Source organism: Mus caroli, unplaced genomic scaffold (genome assembly GCF_978045245.1).
Source record: "Mus caroli unplaced genomic scaffold, Mus_caroli_1 scaffold_10, whole genome shotgun sequence".
In the NCBI taxonomy this organism is placed as follows: domain Eukaryota; kingdom Metazoa; phylum Chordata; class Mammalia; order Rodentia; family Muridae; genus Mus; species Mus caroli.
In genome coordinates this window covers 7,139,568-7,160,390 of record NW_028227265.1, presented here as the reverse complement: position 1 = coordinate 7,160,390, position 20,823 = coordinate 7,139,568, and the positions used below count along the sequence as shown (strand labels likewise).

Below are 20,823 nucleotides of genomic sequence, written 5' to 3'. Positions count from 1 at the left end.
TCTGAGCTTTAGCCTCCCCACAACACATGGCACCGGTGGGAGACAGGATTGAAGAGAACTGGCAGATGAGACTTGACCAGCCAGAACCAAGGAAGAGGGAAACAAGCCTTTGTCCCCTTCCCTTGTCGCTGATGGCCAGCTCTCGGTCCCCTGAGACAGCTTCTTGCCAGTTCCTCCTGATATCTGACCTTTAGCCTTACAGCTTTCCCATCTTCCTCCAAGCTTACACTTGCCTCAGTTGCCTGTTCTCTCAGCCCAGGAGTAAGGGAGGGGGCCGGGGCAAAGGGTCTCAGCTCCTTCCTACAGAACTCCATTGCTGTTCAGGGACAAGATATCCATCCCCACCTTGCCTAAGTGGCCTCCGGTAAGAGTCAGAATCTGCAGCTCTCCCTCCAGGCCCTCTCTGACTTCCGGTACACAGAGATCTGTGATGGAAGGGAAACTGAGGCTCAGAGCCCTGGTGTGGGTGACCCGTCTCCTCACACTCAGTTCAACTTCCAGGCGTGACCGAGTGAGTATGTCCCAGCTCAGCTTTGTGTCACTCCCCGCCAGCCTGAACAGCCTGGGCTCAAAGCGCGGGGGGGGGGGGGGGGGGACCAAGGCTTAGAAAGTTCGAAGATCAGATCCGTGGGAGAGACACCATGTGGGGTAAAAGAGAAAGCAATTGGGGGGGGGGGGTAAGAGGAGCCACCACGCCCATTTTCAAACCCAGAGTCTGAGGCTTTCAAGTAGCCAAATGGCTCTCAACCATAGCCAGCTCAGGTCTCAACACTGCTCCCAAGGTTTTACTGAAGATCAGAGCTGCAGCAGACTGACTGGGCCTCACTCCTCTGCTGCCTTTGTGTCGTCCATTCACTTTTCCACTTCCTGGGCCACCACAGCCCCTCCTGCCTTAGTCTCCCTTACTGAGTCTCACACCCTGCCTGACTAAGCTTAGTTGCCCAGGGACAGGGACATCCTGCCTCACCAGGCATCCTGGACAGTCCATGGGCACCAGTCCTCCCTTCACCTAGTTGGCCAGCCAGCCAGCCCTCTCTTGGAGCAGCCGCAACCTGGTCCTCCCTGCACTGTCTCCGGTCCCGGCCTTCTCCGGCGCAGGTTTCAGCTCCTGTGATAACTCGGAAAGTTGAACTGGCCCCATTACTGCACTGAGATGGTTGGCAAGATACAGCTCGATAATGGAGGAGATACCCACGTCTCGGTGGCCAGCGGCCTGGGCTCCCGCCCATTAACATTCCCCACCAGCGATCCGCGCTATCTCCTCTCCTTCCACTCCTCCCGCAGATAAGAATGGAAATTCTGACTTCATAGCTCGCTGATTAAAGTGTCTGGATTTCTTGATAATACACAGATAAATTATGTTTTTGAAAAGGAAGGTAGGGAGGAGGGTGGAGAGAAGGGGGCCTTAGAGGGGAGCCCTTGGCCGACTCTGAGGAGATGGCCCTCCCAGCCTCTAGTCCAGGCTGGTAGCCACCAAATGTCCAGCCACTGAAACTGCAGTCAGACCCAGTTAGGCCCAGCAGGCGCCACTCTGAGCTGACTCGGTACAGGGACTCCCAGACCATAGGGTCCAGCCTCCAGAACTGATGGCGTCCCCCAGTACCCACACCACCTTGGGCAGATCTGTGTAACAACATGGCCTTGTTTGCGCAGCAGACATGGTGCCTCTGCAGCCTTGCCAGGCAGCTTTGCCTGAGTGCCCTGCTGCCCTGCAGTGTCTGGTTAGACCATAGGTAGTTCAGTGTCAGTGTGCCCAAGCAAAGCCATGCCTAACAGCTGTGAGGACCCTGCAGCATTCGAAAGCCCAGGGGGCCCCAAGCCTGTCCACAGCCATTGTGTCTCCCAGCTCAGCCTAGCTGCCTCTCATGACAGGCGGCACCCAGATGGGACTCGGGTGCCATTGCGAGCTTGTCTGGATAAAGCTGCCTCCTTCAGCTGATCCAAGATTCTCGCTGATGGTGTGATGCGCTGAGATTAGGGCTGCGCCAGGCTAATCCTCCTGCTGAGGGACAGGTAAGGCAGCCAGGGGGGAGTGAGGCACCTGCTGTGTGAGAAGAGAAACCAGGGTCTGTCAGCCCCAGACACCCCTTGGCATGGTGGCCTGGCCACACTGGCAGGAACCCCTTCTCAAGCCCTCTTGGGCCCAGTGGGGGTGGGAGCATTCGGCTCTTTTCCCAGTCCTGTGTATATGAAATCATTCCTGAGAACTGAGACTCAGGAATCCCAGAGATGGGAAGGGAAGGCCTGAGGAGGGCAGGAACTTTCCCTGGGATCCTGGGTCTCCCCAGGTATGATGACCCCAGTGCTGGCCCTGCTGAGGGGAGCTGTCTTGACTGAGTGGTGGATGTACCCTTGGGCCTGTCCTGCTTCTCGCTGTGTCCTCCCATTGTCCCTCATTTCTCTTCTGATGACTCAAAGTCACACAGCACTGGCGGCCCTCTGACCTAGAGGCTCTGTCCAGACCTGAGCCTCCAGCTACCTAGATGTTCTGAGGTGTTTGCAGATAGAACCCCCACCTCTCTCTCCGCTTTAAAGTGAAGGCCTGGGCACAGAGTGGGCAAACGCTCAGGATTCCCCAGTCCTACCCCCGGATCAGTGCAGACTAGTCTGCAGGGCCTTGAATTCAGAGACCCTCCTGTCTCTGCCTCCCAAGCACAGAGATTAAGGACATGCATCGTCACGCCTGGTTAAGTTGGTATGTTTATAGCTTGTAGTAATTTCATTTACCCCCCCCCCCCAAAGTGGCTCTTTTGGTGAGAAGGTTGGCTTGAAGGGATGGAGAGGCAGCTCCGTCAGTAAGTGCTCTCCACACAAGCGTGAGGACCTGAGTTCAGATCTCCAGCCCCCTTATAAAGAGCTGAGCTCGGCAGTGCAGGCCTATATCCCAGTGCTGAGGACTCAGGGACACGCTGCCTTTGGACAATACTGCATCCCTCTCGGGCAAAGAGCTCCTGCAGGACTTCTTATTTCTGACCACCCCCACCTGGATGATTCTAGAAGTTTGTCTTTGTCATCCTGGGTTCTTGTCCCCACCCTCTCCTGACTAATCACCAGAATTTCATACCTGGGGTGTCTCGGGATTCACACTCTGAACCATCAAGTTCAAGGATATGAGACGGGGGTTAGGGTCCAGCCTACCCCTCACCCTTTAGGCATCTCCCTGGTCTGAGCCTCAGTTTCCATATCTGTAAGATGGGGTAGAGATGCAAAGGTTTCCCCGCAGCCCTGGTCCTGCTCCCCAGAACCTCTAGCCATAGTCTCTGGCCACCCCATCTGTCCCGTACCTCCTAGCTGTCCACCAAATCCAGACTGCTAGACTCCAGGCCAGAGAGGCACAGCTGGACCCAGCTCCATCTGACCTGGCTGTGTAACCTTGGGCCAAGCACTTCACCTCACTGGGCCTGGCTACCTCATAGAGCAGATGAGCCCATGAGTGTCCTTGCAAGTCCTTGTGAGGAGCTGAGGAGACAGAGCTTGGGAACCCTGGAGTCCTGGCAGACAGGTGGGACCCCCCCACCCTCCCAGGTTCTTCTCCGAGCCTGTCTTCCTTCCTGGCTGGTGCCTGAGAGAGAGGCCTCCTCCTTCAGCTCCACGGGTGTGGGAGGGAATGGGGTGGGTGTGTTCCGCCCTCCCAGGCCCCCAACAAAAAGAAGAAAGAAAGGGAACCTTGATAAAAAGAGCGATAGGCACCATGCGTGGAGGAGCCGCTATCAGCCCATCTATCTGCCTGCTCACTCTCGGTTCTTCCCCCTTATCTCACCCCTCCAAATGCCAGGAACAAAAGCGTCGCAGACTTCCATGCATTGCCAAGCCCCTGGCCCAACTCAGGGCTGCCAGGAGAGATGGCCCTGAAATCTAAAGAGAAAGTCGAGGCCCCTCACTCTCATCATTTTTGGAAAAGGAAGACCCAAATGGCCCATTCTGAGACATAGCAGCTGGGGTGGAATTGTCCAGGAGTGGTGCCTAGGGGTGGGGGAGGTCTCCACGGCACCCCTTGCACATTGGCTGTGTGACCTTGGGTCAGCATCTTCCCTCTGAGGCATCCAGGGTGGGTAAGAGTAGGTTTAGTGGGGCCTGGGTGGACCAGTCTTCCTCCATAAAGTTCCTTTCTACCTAAATCTTCCTCGGGTCAACCAGAATCTAACACTTTTCAGAACACCCCCCAAAATCCAGTCCCACCTTTGCCTCCCCTGAAAACTCCTAAGCCCTATGGATTGTCTTAGAAACGTCTTGGGTTCCCAAGAGCAGCACCACTGAGCCATGGTCCCCAGAATGTCCATTCCTCCCACCTCTGTCCAGCCCCTACTAGCAGCCAATGAAAATAGTGTGTGCAAATGAGCAGACTTGAGGCTCAGAGATTGGCTACAGTTCCATGGAGGGGGTGGGGCCTTATCTCAAATGAGAGCTTGTACCTGTCCAGCCTAGACCCACTGGGTGGAAGTCCTCCCCGGCTTCTGTGCCTTCTTACAGAGCCTTGTGTTTGCCTTGAACAGGCGGGCCTTTGAGTAAGCTCTGCTGACCTCAGCCTAAGCCACACCCTCGGGCACTAGGACCTGGGCATTCCACAAACACTACAGTCAGCTCCTGTGCCAAATGAGAGTGGGGAGGTGAGAAGTGGAGCCGGGACAGGCAGCTGGCAGCTCCCTCCTTCCCTCCAGACCCTACTGAGTTTTTGTCCCTATCCCCTCCTGAGCCTGGTGACTGACTCACTAGGAATGTTGCTGACCAAGTCTCTGTGGCCCGAGGCTCTGGCGAGAACAGGGATCTCCATTTGTCTTTGTCACACCTCAGTCTCCCAATCTGTAAAATGGAAAGGAATCTAGTCCCTCAGCCTGCCAGGAGGGTTTTGAACCCTATCCCTGCCCCAGACCTCGGTTTCCCCACCACATCATGGGCCATTCTAGAGCTGCCCATTCCATATTCTTTTCAAAGCTGTGGAGGTGGGATCCTGACCTTGCCCCCAGCCTCTCCGCTCCTCAGCGTACCTACCGTATTACAGAATAGGGTCTATAGTCAGCAGTCGGGGGCACTGACTCCCACCGCACCCCCAAGCCTCTGACCTAACAGCCACTGGTATGAGCAGGTTTTTTTTTTTTAATGTGTAATTGCAAAATAGTGGTGAAACAAGGTCCCCTGGAGAGCTTAGACTGAGACCTAAGGGAGGAAGAGTCAGGAGTGACCTCATGGCCTCCCTCAGTCCTGGCCCCCACACTACGGGTCTCTGTCACCTGTTTTTATTAACTGTGTGTGAGGGTACACTATCCCATCGTGATGCCTTCCAGGTGGCCTCTCAGACTCTGCCAGAGGGCATCCATCTCACTTGGGCAGCTCCCGCCCCCCCCCCCCCCCCAGAGCACAGAGCTGGATAAAAGCTACCTGCTTGTTTCTAGATCAGCCTTGCTGTCTAGGGAGGAAGAGGATGGAAGAAAGGAACAGGGTCAAGTCAGTCTGAGAAGCTGGCATCACCACAGACAGAGGAGCCTGAGGAGTCCTGAGGGACGGACCAAGTGCTGTGATATAGAGACAGGGAAGGGACCGTGGCTGGGGCACAGATGACTTGGAAGCCCCACAGAGTTGAGAAAGCATTTTTGAATCAGAGCCGAGGGGCAGAAGCTGAGCGGGGTGGAGGTGGAGTGGAGAGAAGATGCTGATGGTGTCGGTGAGGGCGTGAAGGACACACAGCACAGGGCCTCGTGTGTAAGCAGGGCAGGGAGAGGATGGGGTACCCACAGTGTGGAAGGGGGGTACCCACAGTGTGTTAGAGGATGGGGCACCCACAGTGTGAGAGGATGGGGCACCCGCAGTGGGTTTGGGAAGTGCTCAGAGCACTGTGCTGTTCCAGGTGGGCACAGCCCAGCCTGCTGAGTGGAGGGCTTGTCTGTCACACAGGAGCCACCCCCTCCTGAGCAGCCATCTGCCTCTCTGCCTCTGCCAGTGCCACACAGCGATGGCTCCATTAGTGAAACCCGCTCACATGGCTCAGTTCTTATCACCCATCTGGAGAAAGGATCACTCCGGCCTCAGCGCCCATCTCCAAGGCTTGTTTCCTCCTCTTTGCCCCAGGCGATGAGCTGTGGCCTCAGCAGGCCTGAGCCCCATCCTATCGCAGGACCCCCAGGCCATGGCCATCCCTGGGGAGCACAACCAGCCCCCGTGATATCCTGGGCCCTCCCCCATGCGGCCCCTCCCCCAGACGCACAGGCCATGGCTTCCCGGAGTGAAACAATCTTGTGTAATCTATCAGTGGCTATCGGGCCCATCGAGGGGAGGGACGGGAGTGGCTGGGCCTAGAGATGGCGCCAACCTTTAGCGTTGATAAAGTTTCCGAGTTCAGCTGTGATGAATGTTGAGTAAGCGCAGGCCGCAGATAGGATGTGGACTTGGCAGGCCCGAGGCTCTGGCTGAAACCAATCTCCCTCTATCAGACAGGCTGGGCTTTCTCAGGCCCCCGGCCCTCTTCCCTCCTCCTAGTCTCCCTTTCTCTAGGCCTTGCCCCACCCAGGCCCCTGCCCCTGGGGACAGGGTAAAGGACCAGCTTACTGGTTGGATCTGTCCTGACCGAGGAACCAGGCTCAAGCCAAAGGGAAGATACTGAGGGAGCTCACAGAGGTAGCTGTTGAAACGGAGTGAGGGCCCAGCACACCCCACCCTCCACAGGTCCTGCATCTTCAGGCTTGTCCCTTGGTGGTGCTGCTTGCTGTACCCTGATTAAACCTCAGCTCCGTCCTGGGCCTTTAGACGTGGGAGCTCAGCCTGGACTTACTGTGCCCCCTCCCCACCCTAGGTCTTCCTACATGCAGTACCTGAGCTCATTTTAGTTTAAATGCCCCATTCCCCCGTTCAACAAGCTCCAGAACCCCGACATCCCGTGGACTGAGCTAGCCCTCTGAGGTACATAGGCCCACATCTGTCTCCATCCCAGACTGATCCCCTCTCTTGTCTGCACAGTGAGTCCCCAGCTAGGGATGGACCCTGCCTGGAACTTCCTGGTCCCCCCAGGGCCTCTCTGTCCACTCCTCACCAGAACTCTGTAAGGTCAGATGTGGGTCCCTGGACCTTGCAGCCCAGCTAGGTCTCCATTATGTATGTCCCTGAAGAGCAGGCCGGGTGGTGGCTAGGATGGCTGCCTTCCACCTCAGTTTCTGTTCATAGCTTCCACATTCCTGTATGCTGGTGCTAGCCAGGCTCTGACAAACTCCAGCAAGTGGTTGAGGGAGCGCACATGTATCTGCAGGGATCTGGGCTGAAGGAGCCATAGCTTCTAAAGACTACAGGTACACCAGGAGGGGGTCACCCCCACAAAACAGAGGGGTGTCCTGACCCCAACTGTGCCAGGAGCACCTAGCAGAACCCAGGGTCTGGTTCCAGGAGCAGACATAGGGGACCAGGGGTGGCCAGAAGCAGAGGTGGAAAGGGAGATATGGGGGATTACGGAGAGAAATGAGGCCTCACAAGGACAACAGCGAGGCCTGAGTTCTCATCTACTGTGAATAAGGATGGGTCCAGAGACCTTGTGACTTTCTGCCTCAGTTTCCCATACTTAGAGCAGGGTAGTACCAAATTGGAACGCTAGTAAGTACCATGCACCATTGGCATGCTCAGCTCTCCAATGTGTTCAGCGGCCCTTTCTCAGCCCCAGGGCTGAGGTCTGCCTCTGGCCACTGGTACAGTGTGAAGCACATGGCTGGGGTGCCTGGGTCCTCAGAAGCTTCCAGAGAGCCACACAGCTACACACGGACTAGCCAGAGCAGCAGCAGCTCAGGGCAGGGAAGCCCACCACATTCTGGCCATTAAGTCAGAGTTGGCTTTTGTGTAAGGGTTGGAAATGGGGGCAGAATACATTTCCAGGAGCGGGGAGCTCAGTGCTGCCCACGGCCCAGCCAGGATCACAGCTGTGTGAAGCCTTGAGCCCTCCGGGGATAGGCAAAAGAAGGTGACTGATGGCAGATTTTCATGACTCCTTTTAAAGTTTCTAGAACCAATTTGACCTCAGGTCGCCAGCGTGTGTTTCTTTTCACAAGACAGCGCCATGCAGAGCTCTGCATTTTATCTGGGCTGCATGTCACCCACACATACCTTTTTTTCCCCCAGTAAAGATTCTTGCCTTTAAAAGTCAAGCATCAGGAAAAGCCTGTATTTACTGTATGTGAATCATATCTCAATAAGATCTTCTTAGTGTTTGAATGCTGAGGTCTGTATAGACGCATGTTTACTAGGATGTGGGTCCTGACTCTGTCAGACCCCCTGCTCGGTGCCTCTGTAGTGACTGAGGAAGGTGTGCATCACCTTCTAGGATGTCCTGAGTTCCAAACCCATGTGACCTGGGGTAGACCCTCGTGATGTTCACAGCCAGGCATAGAAGCAGTCAGCAGGTCAGCCACCAAAGACCACACGAGATAGAGAGGACCAGGCAAGACAGAGAAGGACATAGGGCTCAGACTCCTTGGGAAGGGACGTGAGCTCCCCATCCCAGGGTCTGTGGGAACACCCTCTGTGACATACTGGGTGAGAAACATCTCCTGTCCCATCCTGTGTCTGTTCAGCCCCCGTGCCACCCATGCTGTGAACAGTCCATAGACTCAAAGATGGTAGCCCCTGGCTACAGCTACAGCTTGACTGTCATCATTGGGAACCCCAGGGGCAGACACACTTCCCCCTCTGGGGGGGGGGTGTGCACTCAAGTGAACAAGCAGTGCTATATGGCCAGCTCTTTTGTGGCCAGCCTAGTGTGGGCAGCATCCCTCCTGGGCTCTGTCAGATGCTGTTCCTCCAATAGTGTCCTCATCTCTACCACCAGTTTGTCTGTCTCTTTAGCCCCGCCCCAGTGGCATCCTAACTTGAGTTTGAGGTCAAGGTTGAGACCACCCTGAGCTTCAAGTGGTCCTTCACTCTTCCCGGGGACACTGGACACCTGCTAAGCCTTAAGGGCCACAAGGGTGTCTGAACTTGTTGTGTACAACTGTGATAAGGTGGTGGTCCCAGAGGACTCATGACCACACTGAGATTGGGGACCCTGAAGGAGGAGAGTCCTTAAATAGACTGAAGGGGTGCAGTAGGGAATTCAGTGGCCACTCAAGGACAGGTTTGGGGCACTGGTGACAGACATTTACACAGGACATATGCTGGGGGGACCTGGCCCTTTCCTGGCTGGCAAGACAATTTGGGCTATGTCAAGGAGTACGGCCGGAGGTGAAAGGGACTCTACCCTGAGAGCCCTGCCCCACTGCAGTGTGGGTAACGTGCCTGAGATGATCTTGTGGCACTGGGGTCAGACTTACCATCAAGGTTCTTCACCGCGTCCCTGTCGGTACTTCCTGACTGAGCTATCAGCCATTAGAACTGAAAGCGAAGGCAAGTCTGAGGAGCTTCAACTGTGCTCCGGGCTACAGCTCTGGGTCCATGTGCCTCTGACTCCTTAGCATTGCTCAGATCAGAATCCCCGCTCAGATGGGGCCTGGGTGCCATCTGGCCCTGCTGACCAGGACCTATTATCAGAGGTCACGGTGCCGCTAGCCAAGAAGTAAGGCTTTAGAACTTAGACCTGAGATGCAGGCGCAGGCCCTTAGACTGTTTGGCCATAGTCCCCACTGGGCTGAGTCCTGTGATGCTAAACTCAGCCCCTGAGGGAGGGCAGTGCTATCTTGCCGCCTGTGTGTCCCCGCCATGGCCTTCACTGCCTGCTGCCCAGTGGTGAGAAAGTCTGTATCGGTTACTATTTTCTCTCTGCTGTCAGGGCCTTATCTGACAGCTGGTCCTGCTGGAGGCCAGGGTCTCCCTCCTGGCAGTGCCAAGCCATTCCAGTGAAGTGAGGAGACTCTACAAGCAAGGTGGGGGGCTTCCTATACCTCCTGATGGCCTCCCCAGCCCTGCAAGAAACAGCAGTTGTCACAGTAACACCAGGCTGTGCTCCCAGCCACTGTTCCATTTGGCTGTGTGGACTCCAGCCTCCATAAGAGGCTGCCCTCGTTTTCCGTGAGTCCTGCCTTTGAGTGTGCTCTGTCCCCCACTCCACTTCTTTTTCTCCTGGCCCAACAGGAGCCTCCTCTGTCATCAGTCCTTGCCACCTCCTCCAGGAAGCCTCCTCCTCTCTTAACACCTTTCCCTCTTGGCCATACACACAGGCACCTTTGCTCCTCTGGGGAAAGAAGTTTAGTTGTGCTGCATCTCTGGCTCCTGGTCCTAAATCTGACACAAGGGAATGTGGGGAGGTTTGAGGAGTGTGTGAGCAGATGAAGCGGCTGTGGTTAGGGATGTGGCTGCCTGCTCTCTGGGTTCTACCTGGCATCCATCTGTGAGATCCAGGGCCCAAGGATGGGCAGCAGATGTTGCAGATCGCCTTTGTCCCATTATAGGAAGAGAGGAAAGAATCTCTGGGTGACCCTAAAGGAAGGACCCTGTGCCCGGCGGGCTCCTGTGGACCTTGGTCTGATGACCAAGGGTTTGGAACACTGGGTGCTGCTCTGGTATTAACGGTGGTTCCCATCCCACATGGTAGTCTGCAGGGGGTTCATCCATGACAGAATCCTGTCTGGACCAAGGAGCCCCCTTCATGCTGCCTGGGTGACACAGATGAGGGTTTAGTCCCCCTTCCAGGACCTGCAGTGGTCTCCATGTGGTGGTTTCAAAATGACCACCACCACCCTTCATTGCGACTCCTCAAAGCCAGGAGAGGGCTGCAGTCACCTCACTTACAAGGACTTGGAAAGCACTGGGCATCAGCCTGCTGTACAGAGCCCGTCTCCATAATTCAGTTTTAAAGCATGAAAAAGGGAGTTGATGAAATTCCGCTATCAGCTCCGAGCCAATATGCAAAATATCTCACCCCCAATCAAATAGCTATTATGTTTTCATTCCCAAGCGGCGTCCAGCTTAATGAGCAGGAGACGGATGGGCGCTTGGGCGTCTGCTCCCTGTGATAACCAAGGGGCTTGGGGCACTGTGGGGGCTGCTCCCAGTGCTGCCCTGGCTGTGGGTGGCCACCATGGTGGCCTGTGGATGCCGCTGAGAAATGTTGTCTTGCACTCGGACCTCTCCAACCTGAGCAGTAGTAGCCAGGCAGCAGGGCCAGCATCTGCCTCACTATGGGTAACAGGAGCTGTGCTTCAAGACCGTACGAAGGGGGGAGCACCTGTCTGGTCAGGTTTGAATGTGGTCCAAGTTCCTTTCTCTCCTTGCAGCATACCCTTGAGGATCATGGGCGAGCTGTTCTGCCTTAGTTGAATGGGCCTCAGTTTGCCCATCCATAAAGTGGGTGTAACCCAGACTTCCCTCTTGAGGTGTGTGTAGCAGGTAATGATTGGCTACTTATGGAAATGACATTTAGATAGGACTGGCCTCAGGTTCCCTTACTCTTCTTTGCCCCCACTCCATGGCACCCAGTCTGGCTTACATTACATATTCTGTATGACCTTTCCATGCCAAGACCTAACATGAACCCTCTGTGCCTATGTTCCCCACTGAGACAGGCCTAGAAGATGACCTCACTAGGCTATGTCAGTGGGAGGGGTTAAGGAGGGATATCTGTGAAGGGCTGGGCCGAGGCTTCTTGTACACAATTGGTGCTTAATAACCACTTTCCCCATCTCCTAGCCCTGTCAGGTTATTGGTGGCAGGAACCAGTGACAGCTGGTGTTTGCAAAGCACTGGCCCCCAGCTCCCTATGCTGCTGCACTCTGATAGTGCGGGCCAGCAGTCCTGGGAGGCTGCAGCTGTGATAGTTTCCATTGGTAGCTCAGGAGAAGGAGTACAGAGAGGTAGAGCCGCTTGCCCAAGGTCACACAGCAAGGACACAGTTTTGATCTGTCATTGTACCTGGTTGGGAACAGTGAGGTTCCCCAAAAGGACCCTAGCATAGGGCATGCTGGGGAGGAACAGTATCCAGCCATGGATCACAGATTCCCCTGACCTATAGGGCCAGTCTCCCCCCAGCCCCCCGCCGCCCCCTTTCTACTCTCCACAACCTTCACGGGCCTAGGTGTAGCAGAGGGCCCAGTACCAGCTCCACTGGAGCCGACTCGGGAAGCCATAGTGGCCCCAGGCAGGAATGTCTCGTCCGGCCGTGGGCCCACACTGTCTGCCGGTGGTGATTGCCTCCTGCATTATCAGAGCCATTTTAATTGTTCTGGAACTGAATTAACAACATCAGAACGAGCCGCTTGCAGCCTGGCTTCTTTCTCCACGCTCCTCCACGCAGCTTTGTGAGGAGCGGTCGCCTTTGTTCCTGTAAATGGAGGAACAGCCCTGCTCCAGGCGCCTGGGTGTGGGAGATCCACCTGGGTGGGCACCAGGCTGGGCTCCGTGATGTTACTGAAGAAGGATGCTTCAGCTTGTGCCCCTCATTGACCCAGCTCAGTGCCAGTCCCAGAATTCCTGAGGGCAGGGCTTCATCCCATTGACTGGAATAGGCAACTGAGACTCCGGGGACTTCCCAGGCCCTGGAGACGCATGAAGCTCCAGCAGAGAGATAGATAGGTCCATGCACCTAGGCAGAACAGCTCCAGCATCCTGAAGGGTGGCTCTGCTCAGGGTGCTCCTCCACCACAGCGGTTTAGAGCCCTGGTACAAGGTCATAGGGGTCAACACATGTATCCAGGCTACCTTGAGTCTGCTACTGTGAGCCTCAGCCCTGTCCTGCCTGTCACCCTGCTATAGCAATGCAGCTGGAACAGATTAGGAGGCTGGGTTTAGGACTAGCACCACAGAACTGCAGCCAGGAAACCAGCTTCATTTCCCTTTCCTGGGCCTTGTGTTGGTACCCAGTGCCCCGGGTTGGGGTTCCGCCTGTGCGAGTTCACTCACACTCAGTACACAGCGTTGCTGGTGCAGATAATTTCTCCCACAGGTCCGAGCCTGAGCCTCACCCCCTGTCCTTGCTCATGTTCCTGACTTAGAAACCACTGTGGCAGCCGGGCATGGTGGCGCACGCCTTTAATCCCAGCACTCGGGAGGCAGAGGCAGGCGGATTTCTGAGTTCAAGGCCAGCCTGGTCTACAAAGTGAGTTCCAGGACAGCCAGGGCTATACAGAGAAACCCTGTCTCGAAAAACCAAAAAAAAAAAAAAAAAAGAAAGAAAGAAACCACTGTGGCTCTTTGGTCCCCAGGAGTGACATGAGACCCCTGCACCCTAGAATGGTGTCAGCCCATCTGAGGCCAGTGTGAGCAGAATGGCACTGACCCCTGTAATGTGGTCAGGATTGTCTGGAAACCTGGTCGCAGCCTGGTGTCTCTTCTGTCTTGTGGGTCCCCATGCCATCGACATGACCAATAGATACTATGGCTCTCTCAGTAGCTTCAGCATGGGTACAGGCTGGCCCATGTTGGGAGCTGTGAGACTGGGGAGAGGCAGGTTTCATTAGCAGGGAACCCTTAAGCATCCAAGCGGTGCCTCCTAGTCCACCCCTGCCTGGAGACCAGGGCCCGCCTCCAGAAAGGCTCTGAAGTGGTGAGCACTGCTGCTCAGCTTGTAGAGAGCACTTGTCAACTGTACACAAAGCCCTGGGCCGGATCCCTGACACTGTGTATACCTGGTGTGCTGATGCATGCCTCGAATCCCGCCCCTCTTCAGGAGGTGGAGGCAGGAGCCTCTACCACACAATACCCCAATTCTCAGCCTTCCTAACACTGCAACCCTTTAATACAGTTCTTCATGTTGTGGACCCCCAACCATAAAATGGTTTCTGTGCTACCTCATCACTGTAATATGCTGCTCTTACAAATTGTACTGTAAATATCTGTGTTTTATGATGGTCTTAGGAGACCGCTATGGAAGGGTCCTTCAATCCCCAAAGGGATGGCAACCCACAGGTTGAGAACCACTGACACCGTAAGTTCAAGGCCAACCCAGAATGCATGAGATCCTGTCAGAAAACAACAATAACAACAACTCAAAGATGGCTTATGTATGCTGTCTGCCCTGTCCTCCACCCTGGGGCACACACCTCACCCTCAGGTGCCCTCAGTCACTCTGACACATCATGCATGGCTTTTTGGTTTACTTTCTCTAGCGCCCTGAGGCCTCACTGCTCTGATACTCAAGGCTCCTCCCACTCCAGGGGGCGTGTCCAAGACTCAAGCTCATCACCTCCTCAGTGACCACAAAATGACAGGACAGGGGTCTCCTGAAAGCTGTGGCTAAACAGCACAAACTGGGGGCGGGGCTGTGGCTAAAGAGCATGATCAGGGGCGGGGCTATGGCTAAAGAACACGAACTAGGGGAGGGGCTAGGTGGAAGCTGTGGCTAAAGGACTTGAGCTGGGGACCCCAGGCTAGGTGAGGATTTCAGTAGTGGCTCCGTTCTCTGTTCCTGTTGCCCATATCCTGGAGTACCCTCATAGATTGTATCCTCTGGGTCCCCTGAGAGTCACCGCAAAACCATGGGGGCTTATTCCAGCCTGCCATCTCCACTGCAAGGTGGATGCCCCCCAACTCGTCTGGAGGGAGGGAGAGGAAAGCTTCCCAGCCCCACTGTGAAAGACACCTGCATTCTGAGCCAGGTCACGCGTCTGCCATGTTTGTGTCCAGCATGGTTTTGCTCAAATGTAGTAAGCGCAAGAACTCACCCTTGGAGAGCCCTGGATCAGACCCCCAGGGCAGGGTGGCTCAACAGATGGGGCCTGTGGGGCCATAAGAGATAGCAGGCATGTCGACTGTGTGGCCCTGTGAGTTTGTGTGTGACCTGTGAGGCAGGAAGGCCTGCAGTGCGCATCTGAGCCCAGAAGGATCATCCTGTGTGGGTCTCTGTTAGTTGTGAGTGGTTGGGAAGGTTGGGGCTCTTGTCCTGGCAAGGAGGGTGTCCATTGCCTGGGGAGGGACAGACAACAGGAAGGGCAAGAACAGAAAATGCATAAAATGACCCCAGAGCTTAGGAATTGCTGTGGGCCAGGAGTACATGGTGTGGAGTTCACATGGTTGGCACCAGGGGACCCAGAAGGTGTCGTAGCCTTCGCCTCTGTGGGTAGCTGGCCCTGCTGTGTCCTGTTACCCACTTTACCCAGGCACCAAAGCTCAGCCTGTACGGCCATTAGGAAACCAGGGTGGCCTTATTTGGAAACACATCATGATATCCGGGGGCTCATGTCCACAGGTTCCCTCAGAGACATGGAGGCCGGAGAAGAAGCCAAGGCCATGGACAGCAGCCCCAAGGAGCAGGAAGCCCCAGCCCCAGAGGCCCCAGCCATAGAGGAGCCCCCAAGTCCACCCAGAGAAGGTAAGTGTGCAGACCAGCAGACCCAGAGAGGTTAAGAGGTTTGTCTGGGGTCACACAGCCCCCATGCCAACAGGGATCCAACGACCTAGGTCTGGGTTTACACTCATCCCAATATCATGTCGCCCCTTTCCTCAGCCCCATGGCCTCCGCAGATTCTCCTGGGCCTCCTGGTTGCAGTTTTCTGGGCCTGCATTTCTGAATCTGAGGACAGGCCACGGAAGTAAGCCCCACAGACCCCCCTACACTACCCAAACTCTAGGAGGACAGTTCAGGCCAGGTCTGGAGGTAGGGCAGAAAGACTTCAGGAGGCCCCAAAGGCCTGAGAAGAGGGACTCGTGGTGGTAGAGTACTCAGGAGATTAGCACTGCTGTGCTTTGGCAGCCACTGAACTCAGGGGAGATGGTAGCGAGCTCTGGGGTATCTAAGGGACACCAGATTCCGGACCCAGGTATCTGGGCTCTGCCTGGCTGAGTCTAGAGCCCTGCCACCTCTCTCTGCAGCTCTGAGCTTCAGGAGCGCTTCACTTCTTACCCATGAGCCTTTCTTCTCCCTGCAGCCCCCAACTGCATGAGCGGGAACGGCATGGGGAAAAGGCCTGGGGAAGTGGCTTAGTCAGGAGAGAGCTTTCTACACAGGCTTGAGGACCTCAGCATCTCTGTGAAATCCAGATGTGTGCTGCAGGCCTATGACCTCAACACTGGCAAGGTAGACACAGTGTCCCTGGGGCTCACCAGCCCGACAGGTCGACTCTCAGAAAACGAGGTAGAGAGCGGCTAAGGAATTGATGAAGAGGAAGGCAAAGGGAATGACAGAGAAGACAGAAGAGGACATCAGAGAGTCTCACAGCCTGAGTGGGGAGCAGAGGTCCCACACAGCCTTTCATCCCTAGGGCTCCTCATCGTGCACGTCACCAGTGTACCAGAGTCCCTGACTGAGTGGATGCAGGCCAGGGACCCTTCCTTCCCCCTTTCCCTTTCCATTCTAAGCCCAGTCCCCAGCCTGAGGTTCTGGCCTTTCCGTGGCCCTGACTCCCCTCACCCTCAGCTCCCAGGGAACCCCTGCCTCTGGAGTGAGGAAGCCAGTGCCAGGCCTGGTACACAGTCCTGAGAAGTGAAGCTATGGCTGCCTCAGTTTGTCCTGGGTGGCCTCCAGGAGAGTAGGTGCCGTGCTCAGAGGCTGCTGCAGTATCTCCCTCACCATCGGTGCCACCATCAGGAGCCACACTAGTGCAGCCGTGGCCGGGCTGCCAAAGGGCAAGTGGCTGGCGGCTGCTGGACTCTGACCCATGGCTTCCCAGGGAGCTGGCCTTTATCTGATTGGGAAGCTGGGGCTGCTGAGGGGGTAGGCGGGTGGGGCCGGGAAGGATCTGGGACAAACAGCCGGGCCTGCACCTGGCACCGGCGGCAGTGATAACACAGTGATGGGCGCGATAACGGGCGCTAGAGCATATCTGACGTTCAGGCGGGTCCAACGCGGCTCCGTTCGCTCGGTGGCTGGAGCTCAGATGCCAGCCACTTTGATTTATAGCCAAAAATAATAGGACTTTTATACCATGGGATTGATTTATTTGATGTTAATCATAGCCCTTATCGCGGTATTAATAATCTGCTGGTCCCATGACGTCACCCAGGGGGCTTTACAGGAGCTCATCGATCGGGGGCCACACTGGTTATCTGGCCCGCCAGGAAAGCAAACATGCCCTTTGGGCTAGAATTGGCTGCGGGGCTGGTGGAGGGGCCCAGCTGTTGCAGAGACCAGAGAGCCAGAAGTCACGGGCCTTGGTGCACTGGGTGGGCACTGGGTCGTGACAGTAGCTAAAGAACAATTATTACTGCTGTGATCAGCAAGGGCTGAGAGCTTTACAAGACCAAGAGGAAGCCTGGAGTGCTAGATAAGGAGAGGGGCAGGTGACTGTGTGCCCTGAGGCCTCAGTTTCCCTCCTGGTCATAGGCTAGCACTGCAAGGATGTGACAATGCTTTCCTCTCTACAGATGTGAGCCCACCCGCAGTGCCGGCACCTCCCGAGTCCCCAGAAGATCCTGAGGACATGGAGGGGCAGGAGTTGGAGATGAGGCCCCAGGATGAAGAGAAAGAGGAAAAGGAAGAAGAGACAGCCATGGCTAGTCCCTGGAGTGGGCCAGGTAACCAGGCTGACTAGCCCCGTACAGTAGTGTAGTGACCCCAGGGCAGCCTTGTTATAGCCTTCTGGGCTAGCTAGGGTTAGGCTATCCTGGGATCGTGGGTCCTTGGACACCACCAGTGCCCGGGTCTGTGTAGCTGGCCCAAGCAATGTGATCTGAGATGGTCTCGAGAGTGCGCATACCCAGAGCCTGTGCTCCTGGCATTTGAAGGGTCTGGTGTGGCTGGCTACGGGGCCTGAGAGATGATAGCCGGAGCAAGAGCCTGGAGGGCGGGTAGCTGACGTGTATGAACTGCTGAGCACAGCTTCCCTGCAGCAGATGGTTGGGATTCGAAGCTGGCTAGTGCCCAGGTGGGCTCGCGCTTGTGTGAGGACAGCTGCTCTTCCTTGGGGCCACAGCCCATCTGAGGTTCCAGGTTACCATCTGCCCCACAAACCAGTCAGGCCTGTACCTTTGCACAGACAGTGTGTGCCAGTTGTCACATTGGCGGCTGGAGCTCAGACTGCACAGGTCCCAGAATGTGGCAGTCAGGGTACCCTTGATGCCAAGAACATGGGCGAACCGTGGGCATCAGTGATTTCCAGGGCTCTTATTGAGGGCCGAGAGCCACTGTGCAGAGCAGGTGCGCATACACCTATGGTCCTCAACAAGGGAGGTGTCGGATGCTTGAGCACGTGGGTGCATTGGGCGGCACATGCGCACACGGTTATTGTCTGTCAGCTGTGTATGAACATGCAGGTATAACACAGCCGACTCCTGTCTGTGGCTAGAAGGCATGTCAAAGGGGTCTGAGAAGGCTTTGCCAGGGCAGAGACTGTACCTCCTCTGGAAAACTTGGGAACCAAATTGGGAAGGGGTAGAAATGAACTCTTAACTGAACACGTGGATGGTTTGGTGGGGTGCTAAGGCATCAGAAGAGCCCAGGAGTCGATTGGTGATGTCCACCGCCAGTGTCAAGGATGAGTGGCAGATGTGGCTAAGGTCCACACAATGGAACATCAGCCTGAGGCCGTAGAGGGAGGACTGACCTAGAAGACCGCAGCCAGAATGGGGACCTGCACTCTTGGGAAATTGAGTCCACCCATAGAATGTCCCATGGCTAGTTGTCCCAGAGCACTGTCCTGCCACATGTGCATCAGATGTTTGGCACATCCCTCACGGCTCTAGGTGACCTGGCAGAGGTAATATGGCAATGATGTCCGCTCCTGCTGGAGTGCCTGGGATGGGCACTGATGCAATCAATGTCCTATCTCAGTTGAGACCAGTGTCCCCAGATCTCGATACCATGGTGGGAGTAATTGCACCAGGTCACGTGGGTGCTAGACCCTTTCCACTCACAGGTCAGTGTCTAAAGCCATGGAATTGGGCAGAGCCCTATATGCAGGCTGTCCAGCTTCTTACCAGCCCTATGCTGACTCAGTCTCTCCAGCTCGAAGGGGGTCCCTGAGCCCCTCTGAAGGCATAGATGCCCCTTACATCAGCCTCCTGCGGCCAGCACAGTGTCATACCCACTTTGGTGTAGGGCAGAGAACGGCATACCACAGCACTGGCTGAGAATTGCGCCTTGCTCCAGAGGCCCAGATGTGAAGTCACCTACAGCAGTGTGGAACGTTGCCCACTGTCCTCATCCACATAAGGGTTATTACTTTTCTTAGATGGAGAAACAGGCTCCTTTAGTTTGTAGCCTGTCCTGCTCCCTGTGAAGGCCCTGCTCCATGGGCTGTGGTTTGGGGTCAGGGTGCACCCCAGCTTCCCGAGTTATTTGCATCCTCCGGGGCCAGGCAGTGCACTATCGGCTCCCACAGATAGGAATTTCTGTGCAGTGGGCAGCGATGGGGTTGATAAGTGGCTGCTGGCCAACCGCCGTGGTAGCCATAGCCTATCAGCTCCCGCACAGGCTGGGCTTATCACCCGTGGGGAAGCTGCTGCAGAGGCCCCGGGGGCTCTTATCTCCAGGGCCGCCCAAGCCTCTGATGGGGTTGGAGGCTTAAGGCCTGAAGGCAGTGCCCAGTCTGGTGGCAGACCAAGTGCCACTTTTACCTTGCGGGGTTGCCCGTGACTCTTCCTGACCTCCAGCCCATGGCTGCTTTCTGACGGGTCCCTGCACCCACCCTGTTTGTCCCAGGGATCCTGCCTGAGAGGTATCTTTCATAGTTCTAGGCAGAGACAGGAATTCCCAGTGCAAGCTAGCTAGCAGCGCTGGGCCATGTTAATGACCTCTGCCTGCTTGAGAGACACCCCCCTCCTACCTCAGTGAATGAGGTGGACAAGCAATGAAGGATGACTTCCAGCATCAGCCTTAGGCCCACATATTCACGCACGCATGCACACACTCAAAATGGGAAAAAGAAAAAAGGCACCCCCCCTCAAGGAACCCCGACTTGGCCCCGAGTTCTAATGCTGTGGTGATGCCCAGCCCAGTTGGCTGACTACTGCAGACCCAACTATAGTCTTCCTTGCTTTACCGACACTAGAGTGCACCCCGAGGTTGCCAATATCACCATCACTGTCATGATCTCCTATCATCTCCTGCTTCTGTCTCTGCCCCTGGCTCCCTGCTGCCCCTGCCTGGTACTCAGTGACGGTAGCACTCCACAGTCTGGGTCATGCATAGTGGAGTTTTCACCCACTATCAAGAGTTCTGTATCTTGCCGGGTACTGGTCACTCTTCTTTGATGCTGCTGCTGTGAGAGGCAGGAGCCCAGCTTTGTGGAGTGTCTAGGAATGGACTGCTGACCTCAGGACCTTGGTTTCATGGTCTGTAAAATAGAGATGGGGAGAGACATTGTGGCCTCCAACTTGTCAGCCACTAGACAGCCTGGTTTTCCTCACAGGGAGGTACAAGCAAGTTCATAAGCCCCCAAGCGGCTGATTTTCTATTACATCTGCATCAGACGGGCAATGCTATGTTTGCAGCTCTAATAGCCACACACTGCCCAGGGTCCAGCTTTGCAGTGACCCCACGGTGGGGTCTCAGTACCCTCCTCTGGGCAGAGGGAATGTTGTAGCCCTATGTAGATTATAAAACCCAAGGAGCATGCCAGAAAAGTGTCTTCAGAGAGCATGTGACCAAAGCCCGTAAGTGCACAAAACAGGCGGCCCTGTCAGGGCTCTGCAGACTGAGAGTGACCAAGATGGGCCTGAGATGCCAGAGAGGGGAGCCCACAAGATGGGCCTGAGATGCCAGAGAGGGGAGCCCACAAGATGGGCCTGAGATGCCAGAGAGGGGAGCCCACAAGGAAGGAGTGCATGCAAGGTCCAGAGGACTTGGAGCCCGAACAGTCCATGAGTCTAAGGAGACAGGAGTAGAGAGGCGGTAGCCCAGGGCCTGTGGACTTGGGCCTGCCCAGCAGGTGAGGGGATAGGAGGGATTGAGCCAGGAGGGCTTATGTGTCCCTGAGGCACAGCAGGGACACACCCTGGGCCTGATGGGCCACAGACCACTCTGGGTCCAGAGCTGAACTCTGTACCCAAACT

General features: G+C 55.8%; 1 protein-coding gene across 3 annotated transcripts in view; it reads left to right on the top strand.

Moving 5' to 3' along the window:
- Zfpm1 (zinc finger protein, FOG family member 1) overlaps nucleotides 1-20,823 on the top strand; it is a 55,254-nt gene that overhangs the window by 8,289 nt on the left and 26,142 nt on the right. For all 3 annotated transcript variants that reach the window (XM_021170363.3, XM_021170362.2, XM_085843534.1), the window contains exons 2-3: nucleotides 15,083-15,205; nucleotides 17,197-17,346. In XM_021170363.3, the coding sequence (XP_021026022.1) occupies nucleotides 15,097-15,205; nucleotides 17,197-17,346 (259 nt within the window). In that variant the 5' untranslated portion in view covers nucleotides 15,083-15,096. The remainder of the gene's footprint in view (nucleotides 1-15,082; nucleotides 15,206-17,196; nucleotides 17,347-20,823) is intronic.